Source organism: Anas acuta, chromosome 25 (genome assembly GCF_963932015.1).
Source record: "Anas acuta chromosome 25, bAnaAcu1.1, whole genome shotgun sequence".
Taxonomy (NCBI): domain Eukaryota; kingdom Metazoa; phylum Chordata; class Aves; order Anseriformes; family Anatidae; genus Anas; species Anas acuta.
In genome coordinates, this window is record NC_089003.1 from 1,851,590 (window position 1) to 1,874,787 (window position 23,198).

Consider the following 23,198-nt stretch of genomic DNA (forward strand, 5'->3'; position numbering starts at 1 on the left):
AATTTAATAGACCTCATCTTCAACTACAAGGACACGAGCACGGAAAAGGTGGAAGAGGTTGTTCCCAGCTCTTGTGCCCAGAGCCAGGCCTCATGAGAGGTAGGACACATTTATTTTATTTTTCCTTTCCAGGGCAGGCAGGGGGAGCTGAGCACTGCCCAGTTACGCAGCCTGGATTGGGGGATCCAGACTGGATCCAGCTTGGGGCACGAACCTCAACTGGGGATCAATGGGAGCTGCTAACCTGACACTACCCCCAACCACACTCCTCAGGAGAAGGTAGGACAAACATCTACTGAACTGCTACAGAATACAGAAGAACCTGCTTTGTTTTGTTTCTTTGTGTCAAGGAAAAAAAAAGAAAAATAATAATAATAAAAAAAAGCCTTTCTGACTCCAGGCACTCCAAATTTGGCACCTGTCCTGTGGTATATTGTATGCATCTCAGCCATTTCTGTGCTAGGGCACTTGGATGTTGTTTTCCTCCACCTGAGGATCTGATCCTGTTTTGAATTCTTTTTAAGATTCTGGCCGTAGTAACGCAGCAGTGATTTATACAGCTCAATTCCTATATAAAGTCTGTTTTCTTGTCAATTTGCAGCGTTTCAGACGTGTTGGATGTTACCTAGCGTTTCTGGGGGCTGTAGAAGAAGAGGAGTACCTAAAAATCTTGCTGTTATTGTGTATGCACGTCAAGAAAAAGAGGAAAAACAAAGCCATTTTTTGAAAAGATGGAAATCCAGAGAAAAGTCCTTGCCAGCTTATAACCGTTTCAAAAGATCAGATCCAGGGCAAAAAAAAAAAGACAGCATTCCTTTGAGTTCTTCAGGTAAACAGAGAAAAAAAAAGGAAAAAAAAAAAAAAACTACTTTCCAGTTGAAAGCTTTATTTGGGGATAAGGTTTATCTTCAAAATACATCTAAGGAGAGACTGTCTGGGTCATAACAGCTTGGCACAGCTCAGTCTGACTTACCCTGTCAGAGCGTTTTGGTGCCTTTACGCCATAATAAGATGCAGCAAAAGCCTCCCTAGTGGCTACACATGAGAAAGTATAATCTGGGGTCTAAATGCCACAAAGCATCCATATTTATCTTTAATGGCTATATAAATTCAGCAGATGAGAAGGAAGACATTAATTAGACAGACCCTGCCTTTGGCAGTAATCACCACCAGTGACAGCTGAACCAGCCAGTGGATAAAATATGCACCAAAGATGATATCAGAATAAATAACTCAGGATCAAGAGGGGAAAAAAAAAAAAAAAAAAAAAAAGCCCATACAACCAACACCTGTTTTTGATGGGTGAAAAAAAAAATAAACTTTACCTGACACTGGACTTTGGACTCTGCCTTTTTTCGTACCATCTGTCCTCAGCTTAGGGACCAGTCCTGCTCTGGCTGGGGGCTGTGGAAGTGGGATAAGCATTTCTGCAGACTAATTTTGGATTTCATTGCACAGAAGGAGCAGAACAACCCTGAGAGGTCTGGTGCTGAAGCCCTTAGGTAGGGTCAGATTCTGGACTCACAGTATCGCTACCAATGCAGACCAGGGCCTATCACAGACGCAATAAAAAATAAAAATAAAAAAATCCACTGACTCGAGGCTCTGAATACTACGATGTTAACGAGGCATTTTCCAGATTTTCAATGGATCAAGGCATGAAAGGCCGTTGTGTTTTATTTAGGGGATGCTCCCATGAAGGAGGGTTTCCCTCGGGCTGTAACCCATGGGGGAACGGGGCTTTTGCTCGGGCTCTGTCCCCATCCTCTGCCTTTAAAACCTACTCCACGCCTGCTGGCCTAGCAGCTGTGCAGCGAAGATGTGTCTTGAAGGAATCTAAGATATTTTTTTTCACCCTCTGCGTCCTTTAGGGTAGAGGTTGTAGTGAGTAATTGAGGAAACTAATTGGATGCGAGAAAGTGCATCAGAGCCTGTGGCTCACAAAACATCCTGACGGTGAATCCTCAGCGGGGTTTTTGCCCTTAAAATACATCGGGTTTCCCTTAATCCTGGAACAGGGGGAAGAAGCAGCAGTTACTGGGACGGGAGAGGAGGGCAGGGAATGGAAACCAGGGAGGTGCGGGCTGAAGAGGAGGCCAGGAGGCTTCTCAGCCCTGAAGCCAAAATTGAAATTAAACTGCCCCTAAAAAGAAGGCAAAGGAGAAAGGGAGCTGGGGGAGAGGGGATGGGACAGAGGTGAGCCCTGGCAAGCCAGCCCCACAGGCCTACAGCCGCCACCAGGCCCGTCCCAGCCTCACCTCCCTGTGTGCTGGCAGAGCCGGAGGGCCGCAAAAAGGGGAAAAACTGGGGGCTCTGCCGAGATGTGGCCCACATCCAGAGTCCCGGCGGAGGAGCAGAGAGCTCAGCCCCATGCAGGGGGGGCAAAAAACCCAACCAGGAGACAAAACCCCAAGCCAAGCTAAAAATTGAGCCGCGCTGTTTTCTACCGACACGTGAAAGGCCGCGGAGCCGGGCAGATCCCAAAATCCTGACACCACTTCAGGCTCCGCCATCCTGTGAGGAATCCCAGCAGCTCCCATCCCCGGGCAGCGCTCAGCACTGCTCTGCCTCCACGAAGCCCTCCTTCTCGTGGCCGGCCGCCTCCACCTCGGCGTACGTCGTGTGGCGGCCCTGGGTGCGGAACTTCATGGCCGGCCAGTGGTGAGGCCTCCGCTGCGGGCAGAGAGACACAAAAAAACGGAGCCGTCAGGAGCCACTGGTAACGGGTGGCTCAGCCCCAAAATAGTGCTGGCTTTGTGGAAGCTCAGATTTTTGTTAATGAAGGAAAAATATAATTTTGCGCTTTAAAAAGCGCGTTATGGTTGCGCTGAGTTCACCCAGCAGTAGGGTTGAAACAGGGAAGGGGGTGGAAGAGGGAATGTGAAGGAAAAGCTCGCTTCAGCCCCAGAACAAGGGGGCTGGGGGTGGCTCTGTGACCACACATCCCCTCTGCATGGGGACAGCAGCACTGCCCGGCCTCAGCTGGGGGCTGCGAGGAAAAAAAAAACACCAAACGCTGCCGGGGGCTCGGGTACCGAGCTTTTAGCAGCAGATGGAGGCTGTTGGACACCCCCCATCCTCCCGAGAATTAAATTTTTCCATTTAGAGCCTTACGCTGATGGCATGACATCCATCAGCAAAATACGAGAGTTTTAGTCAACAAAATCCAGCTGGGCAATCCAAAAGGCCGCGAGCTCCATTAAGTGAGCCCCCCCCGTGTACAACTGCTCCTGGAGGCAGGTGGAAACGTCTCACATTGTACGGGGAGAGAAGGCAAGGTGTGAAAGGGAGGGGATGAAAGAGTGCAAAATAAAGCACTGGGGGAGGGAGGGAGCCTAAGTTTGGAGCATCATCAGCTGGAAATTGGGAGATTGGCTCTGGCTGTAGGGGCACGGGAAGAAACCTGGACGTGAGATCTATCACAGATCCCCTCTCCTCGCTGCTCGTCGCCCTTCTCTGGAAGGGCAGCATTGGTGCTGATGGCAGAGGAAGAGAAAAGGGGCTGGGGAAAGGTTCTCTGCTCACCTCGATGAAGAACAGGGCGGCGTTGGAGGTGGGGTGGCTGTTGATGTAAATCCCAGCCAGGATGATGGCTGCGATCAGCAACACGGCCAGGACGATCCCCACGATCGTACCGGTGTGAACCGGGGCGCCTGCGGCCTTGGCTGGGAGGCTGCTTCCCACCCCTGCAAAAAGAAACCAGGGTCTGGGACTGGGCTGAGACCTCGGGGAAAGGAAGGACAGAGAGGAAAAGCGAGGCACCATGTGCCCTGTTCCCACCTGGAATGGAGTGGGAGTAGCTGAAGAGGAGCTCGGGGCCTTACCTTCGCTCCCTGCGTACTGGTTGAGCTTGGTGTCATCTGCAAGAAAGCAACAGCAAAAATGTTAGGAGCCTTCTGACATATTCTCCATGCTTCCCACCTTTTTTTTATCCCTCCGTAACAGGGATGCTGCCAGCACACACCTCTTGGCACAGCGTTTACACAGCAATTACACATTTACCCGGTTTTCAGCCTCGGAGTATGGTGGAAGGGAAAGGCACCCCAAAAAAAAAAGCACCATGGTGTAAGCACGCGCCTTGTGGTTTATCTTCCTTCACAAAGGTGGCACCAGGAGCCCAAACATCTGAGGAAAACAGGCTTAATACGTCTTTAACAGTCTTTAGTAGCCTAAATACGCTTGGTGTGCAAGGCAGGACAGTCAGGGATGACTTCGTGTTCAGACGACAGCATGTGCTGCCAGTACAGCCCCAATAAATCATGGGGACGTTGCCCTGTGGATGCCTTCCATAGGACTCCAAAATCCAATTCCTTTTTTTTTTTTTTTTCCTTAATTCCATTTTTTTTTTTTTAATCTCTCTCTGGAAGCACCAGGATGTCTCGTACAAGGCTTGGATGTGCTGTGCAAGCCTTTGGGTCTTGATGCTCCCCACCGCAGTGCCCTCGAGAGTCCAGACGAAGCCAGATCCGTTACTGCTGGGCTCGGCTCAGCCACGGTGTGGCCACGAGTGGCCACAAGGCACGGCCACGAGGCACGGCCACGAGCATCCCCAGCACGCATGGGGATGGCCTCGAGGGGTGGACCCACGCCTCTCCACTTGGCTTCTGCCTTCGCCGTGCTGCTCCAGCTAAAAGTTCGCTGCCCGGTGCAGCTGGCTGTTTGTCTCCTTCCAAGATTACAAATTAACTTCATGCTCGACTACGTCACAGAAAGCCTCTTGTTCTTTTTCCAAGAATTGGCGATGAGTTGGGAAATAATCTCCGCGGTGGTGTCGCGCTCCCCCTTCCCTTAATTGCTCCTTTCAAAGTCAGCCCCGTCAGCCAGGCGCTCCGCTCCCCCTGCCAGCTCCTTCCCATCGCTGAAGGACAATTACTAATGTTCCTTTCTATTTATTCTAATTAGCAGTTTGCGTTAGGGACTATTAAGCAGCGAAATTGAAGCGCTACCTGCCGCTAGGACCCGAGGAGCGAGCCCTGCGTTAATAGGATTAGCAAGCTTCAGAACAGGGGTGTCCCGGGGGGGGGGAGGACGGGGGCTTTATTTGGAGCCTTCCTATGCCGGGACGTGAGCAGGGGGCAATCAGACATCACTGCTGTGCCACTGCCAGGCTGGCAGCTCCACCAGCCCTGAGCGAGAACCGAGCACATCAAAAACGTGAGCCAGCCCCCCCCGTATGCAGCATTAACCTCCCTTATGGTGCTGGGACCCCAACCACCAGGGGCTCACGCTTTGGTCTGTCGCCTCCTCAGACCTTGCCGGAGCACAAAAAGACAGTGGCGCACCCGTAACGCTGCGTGGGGGCTGCTCCATCCATTTCCCCATCGGGGTCTCGCCTCCTGGGCTGCTCCTTCCCCATCCCACTGCCGCCAGCACCCACCTCTGCACCTCTGTCCCCCCCCTTGCTCGGACAAACGCCTCCTTAGGGGATTTGGGTGGATGTAGCCTGGCTCTACGAGGATGGAGGAACCCGGGGATGGGGTGTCCGTGCCATAGGGGTTCACCCCGTACCTTCCGTCGTGAGGCCGTCAACGAAGAGCGAGGAGGTGGAGGTGGCCACGTCCTCCCCCGGCGGCGAGAGCGAGCTGCTGGGGGGGGCCGAGTAGTGGTCGTCCTCTGCCAAATCCTCGCAGCTCTTCTCATCAGACTGAAAGGGAAACGGAGTGCCTGGTGGCCCTAGAAATCCTCCCGCATGAGGGTACCAGCGGTAAGGTCTGGGCTCCCCAGCCCTAAGGCTGGTTGGGTTTTGGATACCGGTGTGGGACAAGGGGACGTGGTGTGGGGTGCCAGAACTGGAGGGGAAGGGGCTGGAGAGCAGGAGGAAGAGTTTGGGGAGCGCTGAGTTAGGGGGTGGCAATGGCAAGGTCCCACGGTCTGACCTCCTCGCACCCCAGGACACGGGGATCGGGCCGCTGACCTCCTTTTCCCTCGCTCAGCCCTCTCGGTAAACAGGGAACAAAGATGAGTTTTCAGCAGGGAGAAAAAAAAAAAAAAGAAAAAAAAAAAAGAAAACCAAAACAACAAAGCCCCAAAGCAGAAACAGATGTTTTGTTCGAGCTGATCTCGCTCTGAGACAAAGAAAGGAGCTCATCCAACGTGGAGGCAGTTGTGCTAACAAGGACGGAAAAATAAATAAATAAATAAATAAATCCCAAGGATTAATTTCTTCACGCTTCAGAGGGAGCAAGAGTCCCACTGCAGAAGGTGAAGAAAAACGATCCCGGAGCGCTCCGCCTGCACCAGGCGTTATCCTGGGGGGGGTCTCCGAGCACCCAGCACCGACCAGCAAGGCGAGGAGTGGTACTGGTGTGACTGGGACACCTTTTAGCTGCCCCAGGGAGGAGACGTCCCTACTGATACCCCAATGGGTAGGGAGGAGACATCCCCATTGATGCCCTGCTGGAACGGGAACGTCTATGACTCTATCGGGATGCCCCATCCAGGATGGGACAAGTGGAGCTGAGAGCCTTACCTGCTGGCCACAGCCATAGGACAGCCACTCCTCGCGGTGTCGGTCGAACCCACTGGAGCACCTGCGGCAAGAAACGGGGTTAACGTGGGGCAGAGACCCCACAGGCAGCAACAAGCAGGGTGCTGAGGGCCCCTGAGCTGCCCAGGAACCCCAAACGCCTCCCCGAGGGGCACCGCGTGCGGGTACAGGGCAACCAGGAGAGGAGGGGAAAGATGAGACACGCACGGATCCCCGAAGGCACAGGGTTTCCAATCCAGCTGTGCTGGAAGGACCCAAATGTTCCTCTGAACAGAGGTGGAAAATGGTCAGCGCTCCTTCTCCAAGGAAAACAGAGAAGCGGGGGAATAGGAAAAAAAATATATAGGCTGAGTTTGAGTTTCCATTCCCTGTACTCTGTGCCAGGGCAAGGTCAAGCTCTCCGTGATTTTATTTTATTTTATTTTTTTCTTGACAACATCTGCACAGGAAAAGCACATTAACGAAATTATAACGGACACTGGGAAAACACCAGCTACAGAAACAGAGGAACTGAAGCAGCACGCTGACCTTTGGAAAGCCTCTGGGGACTCCCAAAACACGAAACGCGGGCTCGGCCCCTACAAGCAGCAATTTTCCCAACTACCAAGCAAGAAAAGAGGAGAAGCCACAAAGAGCTTCAGGTCCTGCCGAGTCGCTGAGCGCTTTTGTGGCTCCTGTGACAACTGGGGGCTCGGCACGAGCAAAAAATACAAACTGGAGAGAGCTGAAAGGACGGCGGGGGGTTAAAACACCGAGCTGGGCTCAGGCTGCGAGTCCAAACCCTAGAAGCCACCCTCCCAGCTTCCCTGGAAAGATCGCGTTGGCTCTGTGAAAGCAGCCCGGTTGGGAGCCAAGCCGATAGGAGCAGACTTGCTCTAGCTCGCAGTTTCCAGCACACGTAAGCTGTCGCCATCCGAGCTTTCCGTTTGTAACCCAAGCTCTTGGGGTCCGAGCCGCCGCCGTGCGCCTCCGGCCGCAGCACGCGAGGGGCAAAGCAGCGAGGAGTCACCACGCCGGAGGTGAGGAGAGCAAATGCAAGCGAGAACAGCTTGGGTTTGGGGAGATCAGGCTTGGTAACGCTGTCAGGATGAAACATGCAGAGCGACAAAGTGCTCGAATGCTGGGGTTTCAGCCCAAAGCAGACCCAGACCCGGGGGGCATCCCGGGCGTGGGTTCGTGACTGGAGCCACCTCTGGTTTCACGCATCCCTCAGAGGTGAGGGCACAGCTTCCTCCACCAGTGGGGCAAATGGCACTGAAAAACCATCGTCCCCTGGCTTCGGGGATGCTCCAGCCTGTGCTGAGTGATGGGGTCACCTCTGTGATGCCTGCAAACCGTCCCTGTCCCCCCCCATCCCTGCCCGGTGCCTTGCAGGAATCACCAGCGAGCGCAGCCTGGGGCGAGATGAGGATGTGTGTTACTGGGTCCCCTCCCCTGCTGCCAGCTCTACATAACCGGGGCTGCAAAACCTCATTAAACGCCCTCCTGCTGGAGCTGAAGGAGAGCAGGGTACAGGATGGCTGCAGCGCTGGGACTGCGGCACACCGGCATCCCCCAGTACAGCCAGTGTTCCCAGTACAGCCAGTGTTCCCAGTACAGCCAGTGTTCCCAGTACAGCCAGCATCCCCGTCCTCGATGCCTGTGATCCCCTGCTTTCCTTGCACGCCCCAGCCTGACCCAGGGCCGGTTTTCCCCATCTCACATCTCCTGGACAAAAGCCTCGGCCTTATTTCTCGCCCCAACTTGTTCGGCTTCGGCACCGAAGCGCTGGGACCAGGACCCCCCGCCCCAGGAAGCGTCACCCCCGAGCTGCCTGCAACCCGAGATCAGGCTGGCTGTGAGACAGCGAGAGCAGCGCTCTAATAATAATAATAAAAAAGAAAAACACTTAAAAAAAAATTAAAAAAAAGCCAGCAGCAGCAATAGAGGCATGGCAGGAGGTGAGCCCCGGAGTGACGCTCGCTCCCCCAGCTACACCAAGCATCGGCGAGAGGAGAGGTGGGCAGGGCAGGGACTCGTCCACGCTACCTCTGCAGGACGTGGCACCAGCTGCAGTTGAAGGTCAGCTCCGAGGTGACGCACATTTCACAGCTCTGATGCTGGAGACAAGCTGCAGAGGAGAGAGGGGAGGTGAAGCAGCAAAGCGCCGGGCGGCACCTGCCCAGGGCGCTTGGTTTTTGGAGAGCAAGCCTCGGAGGCAGAAAACCAGTGGGTCCCATCCCAAAAGGCAGCAGCGCCCCTTTCCCACAGGGATCCTTGCCCCTGCCTCCCTTCTGACCTCGATAAGGTGAAAAATTAACACCCTCCCATAAAAAAAAAACCCTTGAGGCCAGCTCTGCTAACACCGTGGCTCCTCTGGAGACATTGCTCTCATCTGCCCTGGCTGCCAGGGGGAGCGAAATAGCGAGCCTTAAGGAAACAAAAATAAATGTGCAGAATGCTTATTTATGATCTGCTCTGCGGGAGCCCTGCCTGCTGTTCAAGCTGCCATAAAATACCCTGGGGGGGGCTGTCTGAGCGCGCAGCCTCGGTGTCCTCCTGACGGATTTACTCCCCGCTCCGTATTTACAGACCGCATGACGACTTTCCCTCGTGGATCCTCGCCTTTCAAACGCTAAAAATGGGTCTGCTTAGCGGGATGCTCAGCAGATCTCACCGAAATATTGACTGTGGGGGCGTGGAAACTGCCTGGTGGCCAGGCTGGAGGGGAAGCAGCGTCCAGCAGAAGTGCCCGCAGCACGCGGGGCAGAGAGCAGGGACGTCAGCGGCCGGGCAGGTGGAAGGAGCCACCGCTGCTCCCTGATCTCCTTTGGATTTTTTGCTCTTTTTTTTTCTGCAAGGAGCACTTTTGCAGTGCATCCTCCAGCCCTGCCGCCTCCTGCAAGCAGCACGACCGCAGCCACGTGCTCAGGACCAGCACTGGATGGAGATGCCGGGACGGTGCCAGCGGGATGGGATGCCCTTGAGGTGGGAAAACAAGGAGGGTTCCCCCCCCTTTACCCCCCCCGGCTTACTGGGCAGCGGGGTGAACTCCACGGCCGACATGCTGGTGATCCTGCTGGTGTCCAGCTCCACGCGGTGGTACTCGTAGATGGTCCGGCGGCGGGACTCTGAAAGGCAGCAGGAGGCTGGGCACGAGGCTGGGCACAGCCCCACGGCCCCCTCTCCCTGCCCAAAAAATGCCCAAGTGGAGGAGCTGCAGCCCTGCATCGCCCCAAAGGGGCGCATTGCTCAGCCGTGACACCCACCAGCCTCTCCCTCACTCCTTGCCCCCTTCCTCCTCTTTCCCCCCTCTCCCGGGAGCCAGAGGGGTCCCTCCTGGGCTCAGGGTGCCTTGGCCACAGTGCCAGGGACCCCCGGGGACCCCTAGCACCCCGAGAAGTGTCCACCAACAGCCGCCTGCCCCTGTCGTGCACCCCCGAGACTCACCGGGCACCTCGGGAGATGGGTTGAGGATCATGAAGGCGTCGGACAGCCCGGCTTTCACGGGGTGCTGCGTGGCACTGATCTGTAGGACCGGCACCGGGATCTGCAGGGGGGAGAGGGCGCGATGGAGCCCGGCCCTGCTCCAGGATGGGGCCTCTCCACGGAGCCCCCCAGCACCTTGGTGGCTTTGGGAACATCCAGGCTCGGTGAACCGATGGTTCCCAGACCTGTGGGATCCCCACGGGGCCCTGCAGCTGCCCCCAGAGCCGTGCCCCCCCTGCCTCTCACCTCCTTGTACCCAAAAACGATCCTCCCGGTGCTGTGCAGGGCAGCCTGGAAGGTGAAGCTGCCCATGTCCTCCTTGCCCTGCAGGTACACCTTGTCCCACTGCACCACGAACACCGTCCCTGGGGGCAGAGCAGAGCAGCTCACCCTCTTGCCTCTCCCCACCCCGTGCGCCCCTACAAACCCCTTTACCATCGTGTCCCCAACCCCTCATCCCCCATCCCCAGCACCTCGCCCTGCCCCAACCACCCCTACCCAAACCCACCAGGCACACCCCCAGGTACCAAACATCCCCCGTGCCGCTCCATCCCCCTTCCCCACCCATCTCCATCCCTTTTTTTTTTGGGGTTGGAGAGCTGCGTTTTGCCCCGTTTGGTGGCGGGGTGAGCGCTCACCGTTGTCCAGGTACTGGACGGTGGAGTTGCGGGAGTAGCTGGGGTTGAAGTTGGCCATGAGGGGCGCCACGTACTGCGTGGCCGTGAGCATGCGGTGGATGACGTCCCCCATGAAGATAAACCCTGGGGGGAGGAAGAGGAGAGGGAATTGAATCGCGAGGCCGTGGCTCGCACGGGGGCTGCGCCCAGCCCATGGGGACACCGAGCCCCCCCCCGGCTCACCTCCCGTGGCGATCGTCACCTGCCGCAGGAGGTGGCCGTAGAAGGGGAAGTCGAAGGAGAGGACGATCCTCTGGGGAGGAAAAGGGGGGGTGAGAACAGCAGTAAGGTGGTGGAAAACCTCGGGGTGCAGGCACCGGGAAGGCTCCGTGCCCATCGGTGCCAGCTCTGCCCTGCCTCGGAGCAAGCGCCCGGGGCCGGTGCACGGAGGGATGGGAGCGGGATGGGAGCGGGTACCCAGCACCCACGGCTCGTCCCCTGTCCCCTTCTGCCCCCCCAGGGCTCTGGGGAAGCCCAAACACCTCCCATGCTTTGCTCTCCACCAGGAGAAGCGGAGGAGCTGCTGCCACCTCCCTGTGGGGTGAGCTGCCCCCCACCCCCGGGGGGAAATCCCTGCTGGGAGAGGGGACCCCGGGGACAGCCCGGGACCTGTGGGGCTCACCGAGGCTTGCCGGTGCGTGTTGGAGAGGATCCCGTGGATCTTCACGTGGCTCCTGTTGGCCGCTGCCATGTTGACCCAGAGCCCCCGCAGGCGCGCGTCCCCCGGGCCGTAGGTGCGGGACACGTAGTAGCTGTGGTTGTCCTCCTGCAGTGGGGTGGGGGGGGGACAGGGGATGGACAGGGTTTGGGGAAGCATCCTCATTTTCCTGCAGTTTCTCTGCCCCAGATGAAGTCAGGGAGAGTTGCTGCCCTCCTCTCCCTCCCACAGGTCCTGGTTCCAGGGGGAGCTTCCCCAGCTCGTCCCTTACATCAAGCCAAAATTTTAGCCCCCGTCTCTCCCCCAAAAGGACCCTGGGGGGCCCCTTTGGCACCGCTGGGAAACTGAGGCACGGAGGAGCTGTGCCGGCACCGCCTCATCCCAGCACACGGCCCCGTGCGAAGGCTCCGGGGACCCCAGGACACGGAGACAGCCGGGTGCTGGGTGTCCAGCCCCAAAACCCCCGTGCCGAGCCTCGCCACCCCCGCGCCTGCCCAATGTGTTCCCAATAAACCAGAGAGGGGGGGGGAAAGGAGCCAGGAGGGGAGCGCGGAGGAGCTGGCTGCCGAGCCCCTGAGCTCATCGCTGACTCACTGGGATGTCCTCGCCTGTTGTCACCTCGCTTTGCTTACGGGACCCGGAGAGGTTTGGGGACACAAACAAGGGGCAGCGCAGCGCCGCACGGCTCCGGCGCCCTGAACCCGAAGCATTTTGGGGGCCAGAGGCTCTCCAAAAGGGCACGGAGAGAGGCAGGGACTGGCAGCGGAGCAGTGTCCCTGGCCTGGCACACGGCCCTGCTCTTGGGGTGGGGGCTGCTCGCCCCCTGACAGCGCCAAGCCCCAAAAAATCGCTGCCTTCCCCTCACCGGCACCCACAAGCGCGGCCGCGCCCTCCCTGCGGCTTCCCGGCGCCCTTCGGTGCCGTGCTGTGGTCGGGCTGCTCGGGCTGGGATTTTAAAAATGCTTCCACATCGGGGATGTTCCTGGCTCCTGGCCCCTCTCCGGCCCCAGCCCTGGTCAACGAGCGAGGTCGGGAGGGAGCTGGAGCCAGGCCGGGGCCCCCCAGCCCCGCAGCCGCGCTCCCTGCGCCCCCCTCGCCCTGTGCCCCCCTCGCCCATCGCTTCTCTCCTCCCTGCAGCCCCTCGGGTCCCTTCCTCGCTCTCTTTCCACCTCCTCCGCTGCCCCCCCCTCTCTCCCCACTCCTGCTGGGGTTTGTGGTGCCCCCCCTGGAGCTCTCCGGGGGTCCCTTTGCCAGCGGCTCCATTTCCCTCCTCCACCACCTCCTCCATTAACTAATCCCACCGAATCCACAGGTCACCAGAGCGGGGTCCTCACCCCACGGAAAGCATCCCGCTCCGAGCCTGGGGGCCCCCACGTCTCCCCCCCCCAGCCCTGTGCAGCCCCTCGCCCCCAGCAGCCCCCCCGCTGCAACGTGGCACCACGGCGAGCCGAGCGTCCCCAAACTGCCCAGCCCAGGGCTGGCCCTTGGGTGCCCCCGGGGACCTGGCAGGGCTGGGAGCAGCCCCCCCAAGGCACGGCCGCCTCCCCCAGCAGGCTGTAATTACCCCCCCCATGTGCTGCCAGGATCCAGCCCCATGCGTTAAATCAGGGCCAGCATCTCCGCCAGCTCCCTGCCCAGCCTGGAAATAGCTCGGGGCAGTGGTGGAGGGGCCGGATCCTGCCTCGGCGCTGGATCCTGCTTCAAGGGGGGGTTTGGGGGGGCAGCATCGGGCCCCCAACTCACCACGATCCGCGTCTCGTTGGCCGGCAGCGTGTCGATGGCCAGGCTGCGCCCCACCAGGTCCTGGCTGATTTGGGTCCCCTCCAGCCCCGCCGAGGGCTCCCCAGCTCCGAGCCGCCCTTCGCCCGCCGCGGGGCTCCCGGGGGGGCGTCCTGGGAAGGGAGGGGGGCACAAGGAGGGTGTCAGCGTGGGGTCAGGCTGGCAGCAGCCCTGTCCCCCAGCAGGGCAGCCGCTGCTCGGGGTCACGAGCCCGGGGGTCCCATGAGCAGCACGGGGATGGGGGCGCAGGGAAGGGGCACCACAGGGCGCGGAGACGGGGACAGGGGGGCACGGGCAGGAGAGGACAAGGCCGGGGGGGGGGGCAAAAAGAGGCAAAACACCTCCAGAGCTGCCCCCTGCACTGTGCACGAGGAGGGGGCACCAAGCCCTGGGGACAGCAGGGACAGGGCACTGTCCTTGTCCAAGCAGGGGGGGCTGAGCCGGCCACGGGTCCCCAGCTCCCCGCTGCCCTGGGGGCTCCAGGTGCCCACCCCTGCAGCCCCTTCCCCAAATCCCTGCCCCGGGAGGCTGCCAAGGATAGAACACGGTGGGGGGGGGGGGGATGAGGAAGCTGTTTGGGACCAGCTCTGGAGGCTCACGAGGTTTCCTGGCAGCTCGGCACAGCGTGGGCAGCGCCGGCGGCACGCGCTCGCCCACGGCGTGGGGACACACGGCAGGGACAGAGCCGGGACGCGTGGGGGGGGCAAATCCACCCGTGGGGGGCCAGAATCACCCGTGGGGGACCAAATCCACCCGTGGGGCCAGGAGCTGCTGCCCTGGGGGGGAGCTCAGGGCTGCCGGGGGCTCCTTGCTGCCTAAACAAGCTCTCGGTGCCCCCCCCCGAGCCATCGCGCAGCGCCCGTCCCCAGCCCCTCCGGGTGGGGAAACTGAGGCAGGGGGGCGCAGGGCGGACCCAGCAGGGAGGGGGGCTCCGGGGGTCGGGGGCGCGCTCACCAGCCCCTTCCCCATGATTTGGGGGGGGAGAGCCCCACGGCTCCAGCAAGGCGCCGGGGTGGGGGCACCACGGGCACGGAGGGTGGGGGGCGAGGACGGACACGCGTGGACCCCCCCGCGGCAGGCAGGGGGCTGCGCCACCGGGGCGCAGCGACCCCCTCCCTGCTACCCACGGCCACGCGGGACCCCGGGCACGGAGCTCAGCCCCGACCCCCCCCCATCCACACGGTGCTCGTCCCCCCCCCGCGTCCGGCTCCTACCTGCGCCCCGCGGGCCCGGCAGCAAGCAGAGCAGGATGAGGCCCCCCCAGCGCATCGCGGCCCCGGCTGTGCTGGGGGCTCAGCGCCCCGCCATGGGTCGCCGGTTCCCGTGTCCCGCCCCCCCCCCCCAACCCCGAGCCGCCGCCACCGGAGCCGGAGCCGGGAACCGGAGCCCGGGCAGGGGCCGGGGGTGGAGCCGGGGGTGGGGCTGGGGGTGGGCAGGGGGCCGGAGGCAGCGCCCGGCCCCTGGGGATGGAGCCGGGGGTGCCCCGGGGGGGGGTCCGGAGCCACTGCCCCGCCCGGGGCTCCCGCAGCCGTCGGGGGGTCGGGGGGAGCATCGCGGGCGGGAGGGGAGAGGGGCTGCCCCCCCGCACCCCAAAACATACAGGGGGCGCACAGAGCCTGCACCCCGAGCGAGCACCCCAAAGCGTGTGCGCGCCCCAAAACATGTGCGCGCCCCCAACAACGCACCCCAAACCGTGCGTGCACCCCAAAGTGTGCACCCCAAACCATACGTGCACCCCAAACTATGCGCACACCCCAAACCATGTACACACCCCAAACCGTGCACCCCAAACCATACGTGCAACCCAAACCGTGTGTGCACCCCAAACTGTGGGTGCACCCCAAGCCATGCACCCCAAACCATGTGCACGCCCCAAACTGTTCCTGCACCCCAAATTGCGTGCACACCCCAAACCACGCACCCCACACCGTGTGTGCACCCCAAACCGTGTGTGCACCCCCAAAACTATGCACACACCCCACACCATGTGCACACCCCAAACTGTTCCTGCACCCCAAACCATGCACCCCAAACCACACGTGCACCCCACACCATGCGCACACAGAGTGGTCTCGGGGCACAGCCCTGCGCCCCCAGCCCCACTGTTATGGCACAGACGGACGTGGGTGATGGGTGGCACCAGGCACGGCTTCCTCCCCCCCCCCCAATTAAATAATCAGCCAAGCAGACGCCGCCCGTCCCGGTTTTTCTCCGGGGTCTGTGAGGGGGGGACACCAGCCCTGCAGGGTGGCACCGAGCCCACGAGTGTCACCACCCCGTCCCCACTGCAGGCAGCCCGGGGGCAGAGGCCTGGTGCTGAGTCCCCCCCCCCCCTTGCTCATCTTCTCGCCCCCTCCCCAACCTCTCCCAGCCCCAGGGGGGGGTCCACGGCCCCCCAAAAGCTGCGCGTGGGGCGCGCACGGCCCGGCACGCGTCCAGCTGCCATCTAGTGACAAGCAGCAAGAGGACAACGAGCGCAGCGAGCGCAGCTGCTGTTGGGGGGGGGGGCGCAGGTGTCCCCCCACCACCACCCTCAGCCCTCGACCCCCCGCTCCCCCCCCCCAGCTGGGACCTGACCCCGTTGGCCACGGTGCAAAGCGCCCGGAGTGCGCCCTTGGAGCGCTGGGCTGGGTTTGCTTCCCAAACCTTTGGGTTTTTTTTGCAGAAAAACCGATTTCTGGGGGGTTTGGGGGTTCCCCAAGAGGAACCGGGTTGGGGGAGCGGGGCCGGGGGTGTCACCGGCACCGCAGCCCCCCGGAGCCACCCGAGGTGCTCGGGACGTGGTGGCGGTGCCGTGATTTGGGCAGCAGCTGGGGGCTCGGCGGTGGATACCCCTTGGTTGGCTCGGCCCCAAAAGAGGGGGGCGAGTGGGATGGGGGCACCCTGGGGTGCCGGGGCAGGTGCTGGGTGCTCTCCCCACGCTGAGGTCCCCGAGGTGACCCCGACCCCCCCAGCCCCTCTCCCAGCCCCGGGGGCGCAGCGGAGCTTTGGGGCCCTGCGGCTGCCTGGGAGGGGAAAGAGGGGGCGATGCCCGGTCCCGGGGGGGGGCACAGCTGGGTGCCCGTGGGGGGGGGAAGGTGCTCAGCACCAATAAACCTGGATCTGTCCCTAAACGAGACAGGGAAGTGCTCCGTAACGGGGACGCGGCACCAGGAAGGTGGCGGTGGCGCAGTGCCACGTCCCCTCGGGGCTGGGGAGCAAATAAAGGGGGTGCAAAAAGGGGGGGAACCCCCCCAAAACAAGGGGGCACCCGGATTTGAACCGGGGACCTCTTGATCTGCAGTCAAATGCTCTACCACTGAGCTATACCCCCTCTGCTGGGAGTGAGCTGCCGAGCTGCTCTGGTGCCTGCAGCCTGCACCATGCAGCTTCTGCATACACTGCTCATGCTGCTCACACTGCACGCACTGCATGCACTGCAAACACTGCACACATTTACACGCCTGCACACACTGCATACACTGCATGCACTGCTCACTGCAGACGCTGCTCACACTGCTCATGCTGCACACACTGCATGCACTGCACACATTGCACACACCGCACACCCTGCTCACACTGCTCGCACTGCTCACACTGCACACATTTACACACCTGCATGCACTGCTCACACTGCATACGGTGCTCACACTGCACACACACTGCACACACTGCACACACTGCACACCCTGCACACACTGCACATACTGCATACACTGCTCACGCTGCTCACACTGCACACATTTACACACCTGCATACACTGCTCACACTGCATATACTACACACGCTGCACATGCTGCTCACACTGCATGCACTGCTCACTGCAGACGCTGCTCACACTGCTCATGCTGCACACTCCGCTCACACTGCACACAGTGCTTGCACTGCACACACTGCTCACACTGCACACATTGCTCACACTGCACACATTTACACCCCTGCACACGCACTGTCTCCCCTACACACCCCTGCAGGACCCCCACATAGGACTTGGGGGTTACCAGGGGGGGTCCATGCCCCACTCCCCTGTGGCCGCGGCTTTCGGGGCCACACGGAGCCAGCAGAGGCAGGAGTGCGAAGGAGCCAAACCCCTGAGTTGAGGCAAAGCCAAACCCGGGCTGTGCAAGCTGCTGGGGGCTGGGGGAGCCCCGAATCTCCCCTCTGCCCCCCCCCCCACCAAGCCACCAGGGCCAGGGGGTGCCGAGTGGCTGCAGGGATTAAGCAGAGACGGCGCCGGGGAGAGCGCCCAGCGGGAGGCGGATGGGGAAGCAGCCAGGATTGTCCCCGGGGAGGCCGGGTCAATATTTAATATTTGCTCCCTAAGCTCCTGCGCAAACGCCTGCGGGGGTGGCCACGGGGGGGGGGGGGGGGGTCCTGGCCCTCAGGCTGCAGCGGCACAAGGCGAAGGGAGGATTTTGGGTGGCCCCCGGTGCCGGCAGCTGCTGGGTTCCCCTCCTAAAGCTGCCCCACGTCACTGCAACACCCGTCAGGGTCTCTTGTGCAGGGGGGGAAACTGAGGCACGGGGGCAGGGGGGGGGCAGCAGAGGTTTGGGGATGGAGGCCCCGAGGAGGAACCCACAGGAGGAGAGGCCCCGGTGCACCCCACACCCCTCCGGCCACCAGCAGCCCCCAGTAACAACCCCCCCAGCTCCCAGTTGGGACAGCCGCCAGGAGCAAGCCCCGGGGGGCTCTCCCCACTGCCAAGTGTATTGGAGGGGTCTGGGGGTGGGGGGGGGAGCACTGGGGGAGCCCTGGCTGAGCCCCCCCCCATGCACACACACCTGGGGACGCGGTGGTGGCACCGTCTGGGGACCACTCAGCACGGGGGGGGGGAGATAAGGGGCAGGCAGCAAACACCTCGTTTGCAGCACCATTAGGGAAGGTGCAAAGCTCGTCACCCCTGGGTGCTGAGTGCAGGGGGGGGGGCTCCGGGGCAGCGCAGAGCACGGGGCTGGAGCCGAGCAGGCGCCGGGGGGGCCAGACTGCTCCGAGGGGGCCGTTTGCTTTGGGGCTGTTGCCCCCCAGCCAGGGGAAGGCTGGCAATTATGATAATCCCTTAACCCCCTGATTGCCTCCTCCTTCCCCATTAGGTGGGCAAACAGTTTTAGCAGCGGGGGGGGATGAAGGGGGGGGGCAGATAGGGCACGGGCTACAAATACCGGGTGCCCCAGCCCCGAGCACCCCAGAACCGAGCCCCCCAACCCCAGTGCCAGCAGCATGCAGCCCGTCCTGGCCCTCCTCTGCCTCGGTGCCACGCTCCTGCCTGTCACCTGCGGCCACCTCTGGGCTTGGATGTACTCCCTGCCCCGGCACCCCCCGGAGGAAGCCGCTCTGGGCAGGAGAGCGGGGCCTGGGGACAACCTGGAGGAGGTGAGTCCCCAGCCGGGGGGGTTCTGGGGGGGGGGGACACACAGGGGGACAGGGGGACAGGCAGCTGCAGCAGGGCTGGAGGTTTTGCAGCAGGGCAGAAGTTTGGAGCAGGGGGGGGTGAAGACTTTGCAGCGGGGGGGGATGAAGGCTTTGCAAAGGGTTGGGTGAAGGTTTTGCAGCGGGGGTTGAAGGTTTTGCGGGGGGGGGGGTTGAAGATTTTGTATCAGGGGCAGGTGACGGCTCTGCAGCCACCTGGAGAGGAAAGGGGGGGGGGCACAATTTGCAGCCAGGGTGGGCGCAGGCTTCGTGGCGAGGGTGGGCGCAGGGGGTGCAGCCGGGGGGTGCAGGGGGTGCAGGAGGAGGTGGGGGGGTTGGGGAGGGGTGGGGGGGTCCCGTAGGGCTGGGAGCCGGGAGGGGGCGCGGGCGGCAGCGGGCGCTCCAGTGGCGCAATCGGTCAGCGCGCGGTACTTATAGGGCAGTACGCGGAGCAATGCCGAGGTTGTGAGTTCGAGCCTCACCTGGAGCAGGACTTTTATGGGGCTCCGGGAGTGGGGTGGGCATCCCCTGTGTCCCCCCCCCAACCCTCCCCACCCGCTGCTGCTGCCCCCTCTCACCGCAGCCGGGTTTTATTTTCCCGAGAGAAAATAAAGGAGCCGGCATCCTGCGGGGATGGGTCCCCCGTGTGCCAAAAGGAACCTCGGTCCTGCCCTAAAAACCCCGGGGATCCCAATCCAGCCCTAAAAGCAGAGCCCCCAGCTCTGCCCTAAAATCCCTGAAGCCCCCCCTCCTACCCGAGCACCCCTTTACCCCCCAAACCCCCACTATGGCCTCGCCACAGCCGTGCCCCAAAAAACCCTCGCACCACTTCTGTGCCACCCCGAGCTCCTCGTGGCACCACCGTGGAGACGACTGGGGACGGGCGTCCCCCCCCCCCCCGTGGACCCCCCCTTGACTTTTTTTCTGTGCCCCCCCCATGCAGGTTCCGGCGTGCGGCCCCTCCAGCCCCTGCGCCCAGGGTCACTTCTGCGATGAGCATTTTGGGCTGTGCCTCCCCACGCGCCCCGCGGGGCAGTACTGCCGCCGGGACCCCCACTGCGCCCAGGGCCTGCTCTGCATGTTCGGGAAGTGCCAGCAGCCCGTGCCCCATGGGCAGGAGGGTGAGCAGGGGGGGGTGGGATTATGGGGGGGGGGGGACACACGGGGCAGACCCCCCCAGACCCAACCCTAAAATCTGGGGACGCTGGTGGGGACGGTGGCGACGCGGAGACGGTGGCACCGCGGTGCCAACGGGGTGGGTGCCACCATCCCGCATCCATAGTGCGCTCGGCCCTATTAAATAGGGGTGGGGGCTCTTTTTCCCTTAACCCCCCCCCCCTCTTTTTAATCCTAATCCCAAGGAGCTCGGTGCCAGCGGGATGAGGACTGCGGGCCGGGGGGGTGTTGCGCGCGGCGGCACGGGGAGCGGGTGTGCCAGCAGCGGCCGGCGGTGGGACAGGGCTGCCACGTCCCCCCCGGGGGTCTGGCCTTCAGCATCAACCAGCGCTGCCCCTGCCAGGCCGGGCTCCTCTGCAGGGCATCCGCGCCCCCCCCAGAGTGAGTCCGGGCACGGGGGGGGGGGGTGTGGGGGGGGCACAAGGGGGGTGGGGGAGAAAAAAAAGGGGTGCTGAGGTGGGTTCCTGCAGGGGCGCAGCGTGGCTGCAGGGGGTTGGGGAAGGGGAAGGTGTCACCGCGTGCCCCCGGTGTCCCCCCCATGCCCTAATGTCCCCCCCCATGGCCCTGATGTGCCCCCAATGTCCCCCCATGCCCTAATGTCCCCCCCCATGCCCTCAATGTCCCCCCCCATGCCCCTGATGTGCCCCCAATGTCCCCCCTGTGCCCTAATGTCCCCCCATGCCTTGGTGTCCCTCCCATGCCCCGATGTCCCCCCGATGCCCCCCCCGTGTCCCAATGTCCCCCCATACCCCGATGACCCCATGCACCCCCAATGTCCCCCCCATGCCCTCATGCCCCCCCTGTGCCCCTATGTCCCCCCATGTGCCCTCAATGTCCCCCCATACGCCCCCGATGTCCTCCCCATGCCCTAATGCCCCCCTGTGCCCCAATATCCCCCCCATGCCCCAATGTCCCCCATGCCCCGATGCCCCCCCTGCACCCCAATGTCCCCCTGTGCCCCAATATCCCCCCCGTGTCCCCGATGTCCCCCCATGCCCTGGTGTCCCCCCATGTCCCAATGTCCCCTCGTGCTCCCAATGCCCCTCCCGTATCCCCAATGTCCCCCCATGCCCTGGTGTCCCCCCCGTGCCCCTGATGTCCCCCCATGCCCAAATGTCCCCCCCCATGCCCCAATGTCCCCCCTGTGGCCTCCCTGTCCCCTATATGCCCCCGATGTCCCCCCATGCCCCAATGTCCCCCCCATGCTCCAATTTCCCCCCCCTGCCCCCCCGATGTCCCCCCATGCCCTGACCCCCCCTGTGTGTCCCCCCCCCGCAGGAAGGCGCTGGAGCACTGGCCGGAGAAGAGCGAGTGGCGCTGCCGGCGACCCTGAGCCCCCACCCCCGGGCTGCCCCCTGTAAATACCCCACAGAGCCCCCCCCCCACGACCTCCGACCCCCCCCCAAGGCAGCTGGGCAGGTCCCGGCCCCCCCCCGACCCGCCCCGACCCCCCCATATGGCAAAATTTGGGGTCCCCGCGGGGCTGCGCCCTGCTCCGTCCCAGCTTTATGCCCCCCCCCAGCTTTGTTACCCCCCCCCCAAGCTCTGTACCCCCCCCCAGCCCATGTGCCCCCCCCCCCCAATTTGTGCCCCCCCCCCCCCAGCAGGCACGGCCGCGTTCGGTCACCGAACTCTTTATTACAAAGAACCAAGCGAGCGGGGGCGAGTGCCCCCCCCCCAAAAAAAAAACAAAAAAGGAGAATAAATAAATAAAATACGTTTTGTCCGGTCTTTAAATATTTTTTTTTTTTTGGGGGGGGGGGCGACATAAATATGGGACGACCCTCTGCCCGCTGGGGGGGGGGGGGAGGGGGCAATTGCCTGGCCCCCCCGTGGGGGCGAGGGGGTCTCAAAGCACTTGGGCAGGCAGTGACACCGAGTGTGTGCCCCCCCCCCCCGGAAAAAAATAAAAAATTAATTAAAGGGGGGGGGGGGGGAAACTGAGGCACGCGGCTTGGCAGCGGCAGGGCTGGGAGCCCCCCCCCCCCGGCAAGGCTGGTGGTCTGGGTAAGGCAGCGACCCCAGGAGCCCCCCCCCCCCCCCGCAGCATCACCCCAAATTGGGGGGGGTCAGTTTTTTTTTTTTTGGGGGGGGGGGGCTGACCCAAAAATAGGGTGAGCCCAGTCCCACGGTGAGGGGTGGGTGTGGGGTGCCCCCCCCCCCCCTCATTGAGGCATGGGGATGGGGGGGCTCCCTCCCCCTCCCAGCCCCCCCCCCAGTGTGGGCACCACCCTGGGGTGCTGGGGGGGGGGCAGGGGGGGGGGCAGGGGGGGGGGACAGACGGACGGACAGGCTCACGGACAGACGGACACGGCTGGGGGGGGGGGGGGGAGAGCACACGGCGGGGGGGTGGCACAGAATGGGGGGGGGGGAGAAGGGGTGTGTGTGGGGAAGGGGGGGGGCGCTGTGGACCCCCCCCCCATAGGGACCTGCTGGGCTGGGGCAGCTGTTAGCAACGGGTTAGCCCCCCCCCAAAAAAAAAAAATGCCCCCCCCACCCCAACCCCATTCGGAGCCCCCCCCCCACACTGCAAACGCATGCAAACCGTGCTCCCCCCCCCCCAGGCAGGCAGCACCCAAGGGGGGGGGGGGCAACAGCCTGGGGTGTTGCCCCCCCCCCCCAAAAAAAAAACACCCCCACACACGCATGCACCCCTCCGGCTGGGGGGGGGGGGCAGCAGGCAGCCCCCCCCCCCCCCCCCTCAGCTGTGGGGGGGGGCAAAGAGCACCATGGAGCAGCAGGGGGCACCCGAGGGGGGGGGGGGGCACCAGCAGGGTAAAGGCTGGCGGGGGGGGGAATTTTCACACCCCCCTGGGGTCCCCTTTGGTCACTTGCTCTCCCTGTAGGCACCGTGAGATGCTGGGGGGGGGGGGCTGCAGCAGGGTTTCCCCCCCCCCCATACCCAAAGGTGGCTGGGGGGGGGGGCCAGGAAAGGGGGCCCCCCCCCAGGAAAAGGGGGGAGCCCCCAGGATAATGGGGGGGAGCCCCCAGGGTGGGGGGGCTCAGGGCCCCCAAAGGCAACCTGGGGGGGACGGGGGGGGGCTCTCCTCACCCCAAAGGTGGCACTTTTGGGGTGGGGGGGGGCCCTATCCCCATTTTGGCCCCCCCCTCGCCCTAACGGGTGTAAACGTGGTGCCCCCAGCCCCCCCCCTCGCCCTGCTCCAGCCCCAGGGGTTCCCGGCCCTTGGCTTGGCCCCGTAACACCCGGGGGGGCCGGTGGCCGGGCGTGGGGTGGGGGGGGATTTGGGGGCCCCCCCCGCGTAAATCTTCATCCTCTTCTTCCTCCTCCTCCTCCTCTTCCTCCTCCTCTTCTTCCTCGCCGGGGTCGGTCTCCACCTCCATGCAGGAATCGCCGGGGGGGTGCCCGGGGGGGGCAGCTTCTGGGGGCGGGGGCGTTGGGACGGAGCCCCCCCCGGGGGGGCTACCGCGCTCCCCCTGGCCCGGAGGCTCCCCGTGCACCAGGAACGGGCCCTGGGTGGGAGGAGAAGCGAGCACACCGTGCAGGGGAGGGGGGGGCACGGGGGGGGCACAGTTAGTAAGGGGGGGGGCAGGTTAACCGCGCGCAAT

The 23,198-nt window shown here is 62.8% G+C and overlaps 2 protein-coding genes and 2 non-coding genes across 5 annotated transcripts; 2 read left to right on the plus strand and 2 right to left on the minus strand.

Moving 5' to 3' along the window:
- Positions 1–866: 866 nt before the first annotated feature.
- Positions 867–14,473, minus strand: PLXDC1 (plexin domain containing 1). The gene is made up of 14 exons (XM_068660817.1): positions 14,284–14,473; positions 13,034–13,182; positions 11,255–11,398; positions 10,816–10,885; positions 10,594–10,716; positions 10,202–10,320; positions 9,917–10,016; positions 9,502–9,597; positions 8,516–8,597; positions 6,470–6,530; positions 5,509–5,644; positions 3,825–3,860; positions 3,526–3,686; positions 867–2,673 (listed from the first exon to the last, which is right to left on the minus strand). The coding sequence occupies exons 1-14, from the start codon at positions 14,336–14,338 to the stop codon at positions 2,554–2,556; spliced, it is 1,452 nt and encodes a 483-aa protein (XP_068516918.1). The 5' UTR covers positions 14,339–14,473; the 3' UTR covers positions 867–2,553.
- Positions 14,474–16,310: 1,837 nt separating this feature from the next.
- On the minus strand, positions 16,311–16,382 carry TRNAC-GCA (transfer RNA cysteine (anticodon GCA)). Its single transcript has one exon. It is a non-coding gene; the product is annotated as a tRNA-Cys (tRNA).
- A 636-nt stretch (positions 16,383–17,018) lies between these two features.
- LOC137844446 (dickkopf-related protein 3-like) lies at positions 17,019–21,099 on the plus strand. Of its 2 annotated transcripts, XM_068660862.1 has the most exons (5): positions 17,019–17,547; positions 18,257–18,419; positions 19,399–19,576; positions 19,817–20,012; positions 20,910–21,099. In XM_068660862.1, the coding sequence occupies exons 2-5, from the start codon at positions 18,267–18,269 to the stop codon at positions 20,962–20,964; spliced, it is 582 nt and encodes a 193-aa protein (XP_068516963.1). In that variant the 5' UTR covers positions 17,019–17,547; positions 18,257–18,266; the 3' UTR covers positions 20,965–21,099. The 2 variants fall into 2 exon arrangements, with proteins under 2 accessions (XP_068516963.1, XP_068516964.1); XM_068660863.1 differs by lacking the exon at positions 17,019–17,547 and having other exon boundaries at positions 18,013–18,419.
- On the plus strand, positions 18,855–18,945 carry TRNAI-UAU (transfer RNA isoleucine (anticodon UAU)). The gene is given in 2 exon segments: positions 18,855–18,892; positions 18,910–18,945. It is a non-coding gene; the product is annotated as a tRNA-Ile (tRNA).
- Positions 21,100–23,198: the final 2,099 nt, after the last annotated feature.

Excerpts from the sequence above, each read along its gene's own strand:
- LOC137844446 (XM_068660862.1), top strand. The coding sequence starts at position 18,267 with ATGCAGCCCGTCCTGGCCCTCCTCTGCCTCGGTGCCACGCTCCTGCCT. Across the intron at positions 19,577-19,816 it reads CGTGCCCCATGGGCAGGAGG|GAGCTCGGTGCCAGCGGGAT; the intron begins GTGAGCAGGGGG and ends CCTAATCCCAAG. Across the intron at positions 20,013-20,909 it reads GCATCCGCGCCCCCCCCAGA|GAAGGCGCTGGAGCACTGGC; the intron begins GTGAGTCCGGGC and ends CCCCCCCCGCAG.
- PLXDC1 (XM_068660817.1), bottom strand. The coding sequence starts at position 14,338 with ATGCGCTGGGGGGGCCTCATCCTGCTCTGCTTGCTGCCGGGCCCGCGG. Across the intron at positions 10,321-10,593 it reads CGTCCAGTACCTGGACAACG|GGACGGTGTTCGTGGTGCAG; the intron begins GTGAGCGCTCAC and ends CTCTGCCCCCAG. Across the intron at positions 8,598-9,501 it reads GGAGTTCACCCCGCTGCCCA|CTTGTCTCCAGCATCAGAGC; the intron begins GTAAGCCGGGGG and ends TCTCCTCTGCAG.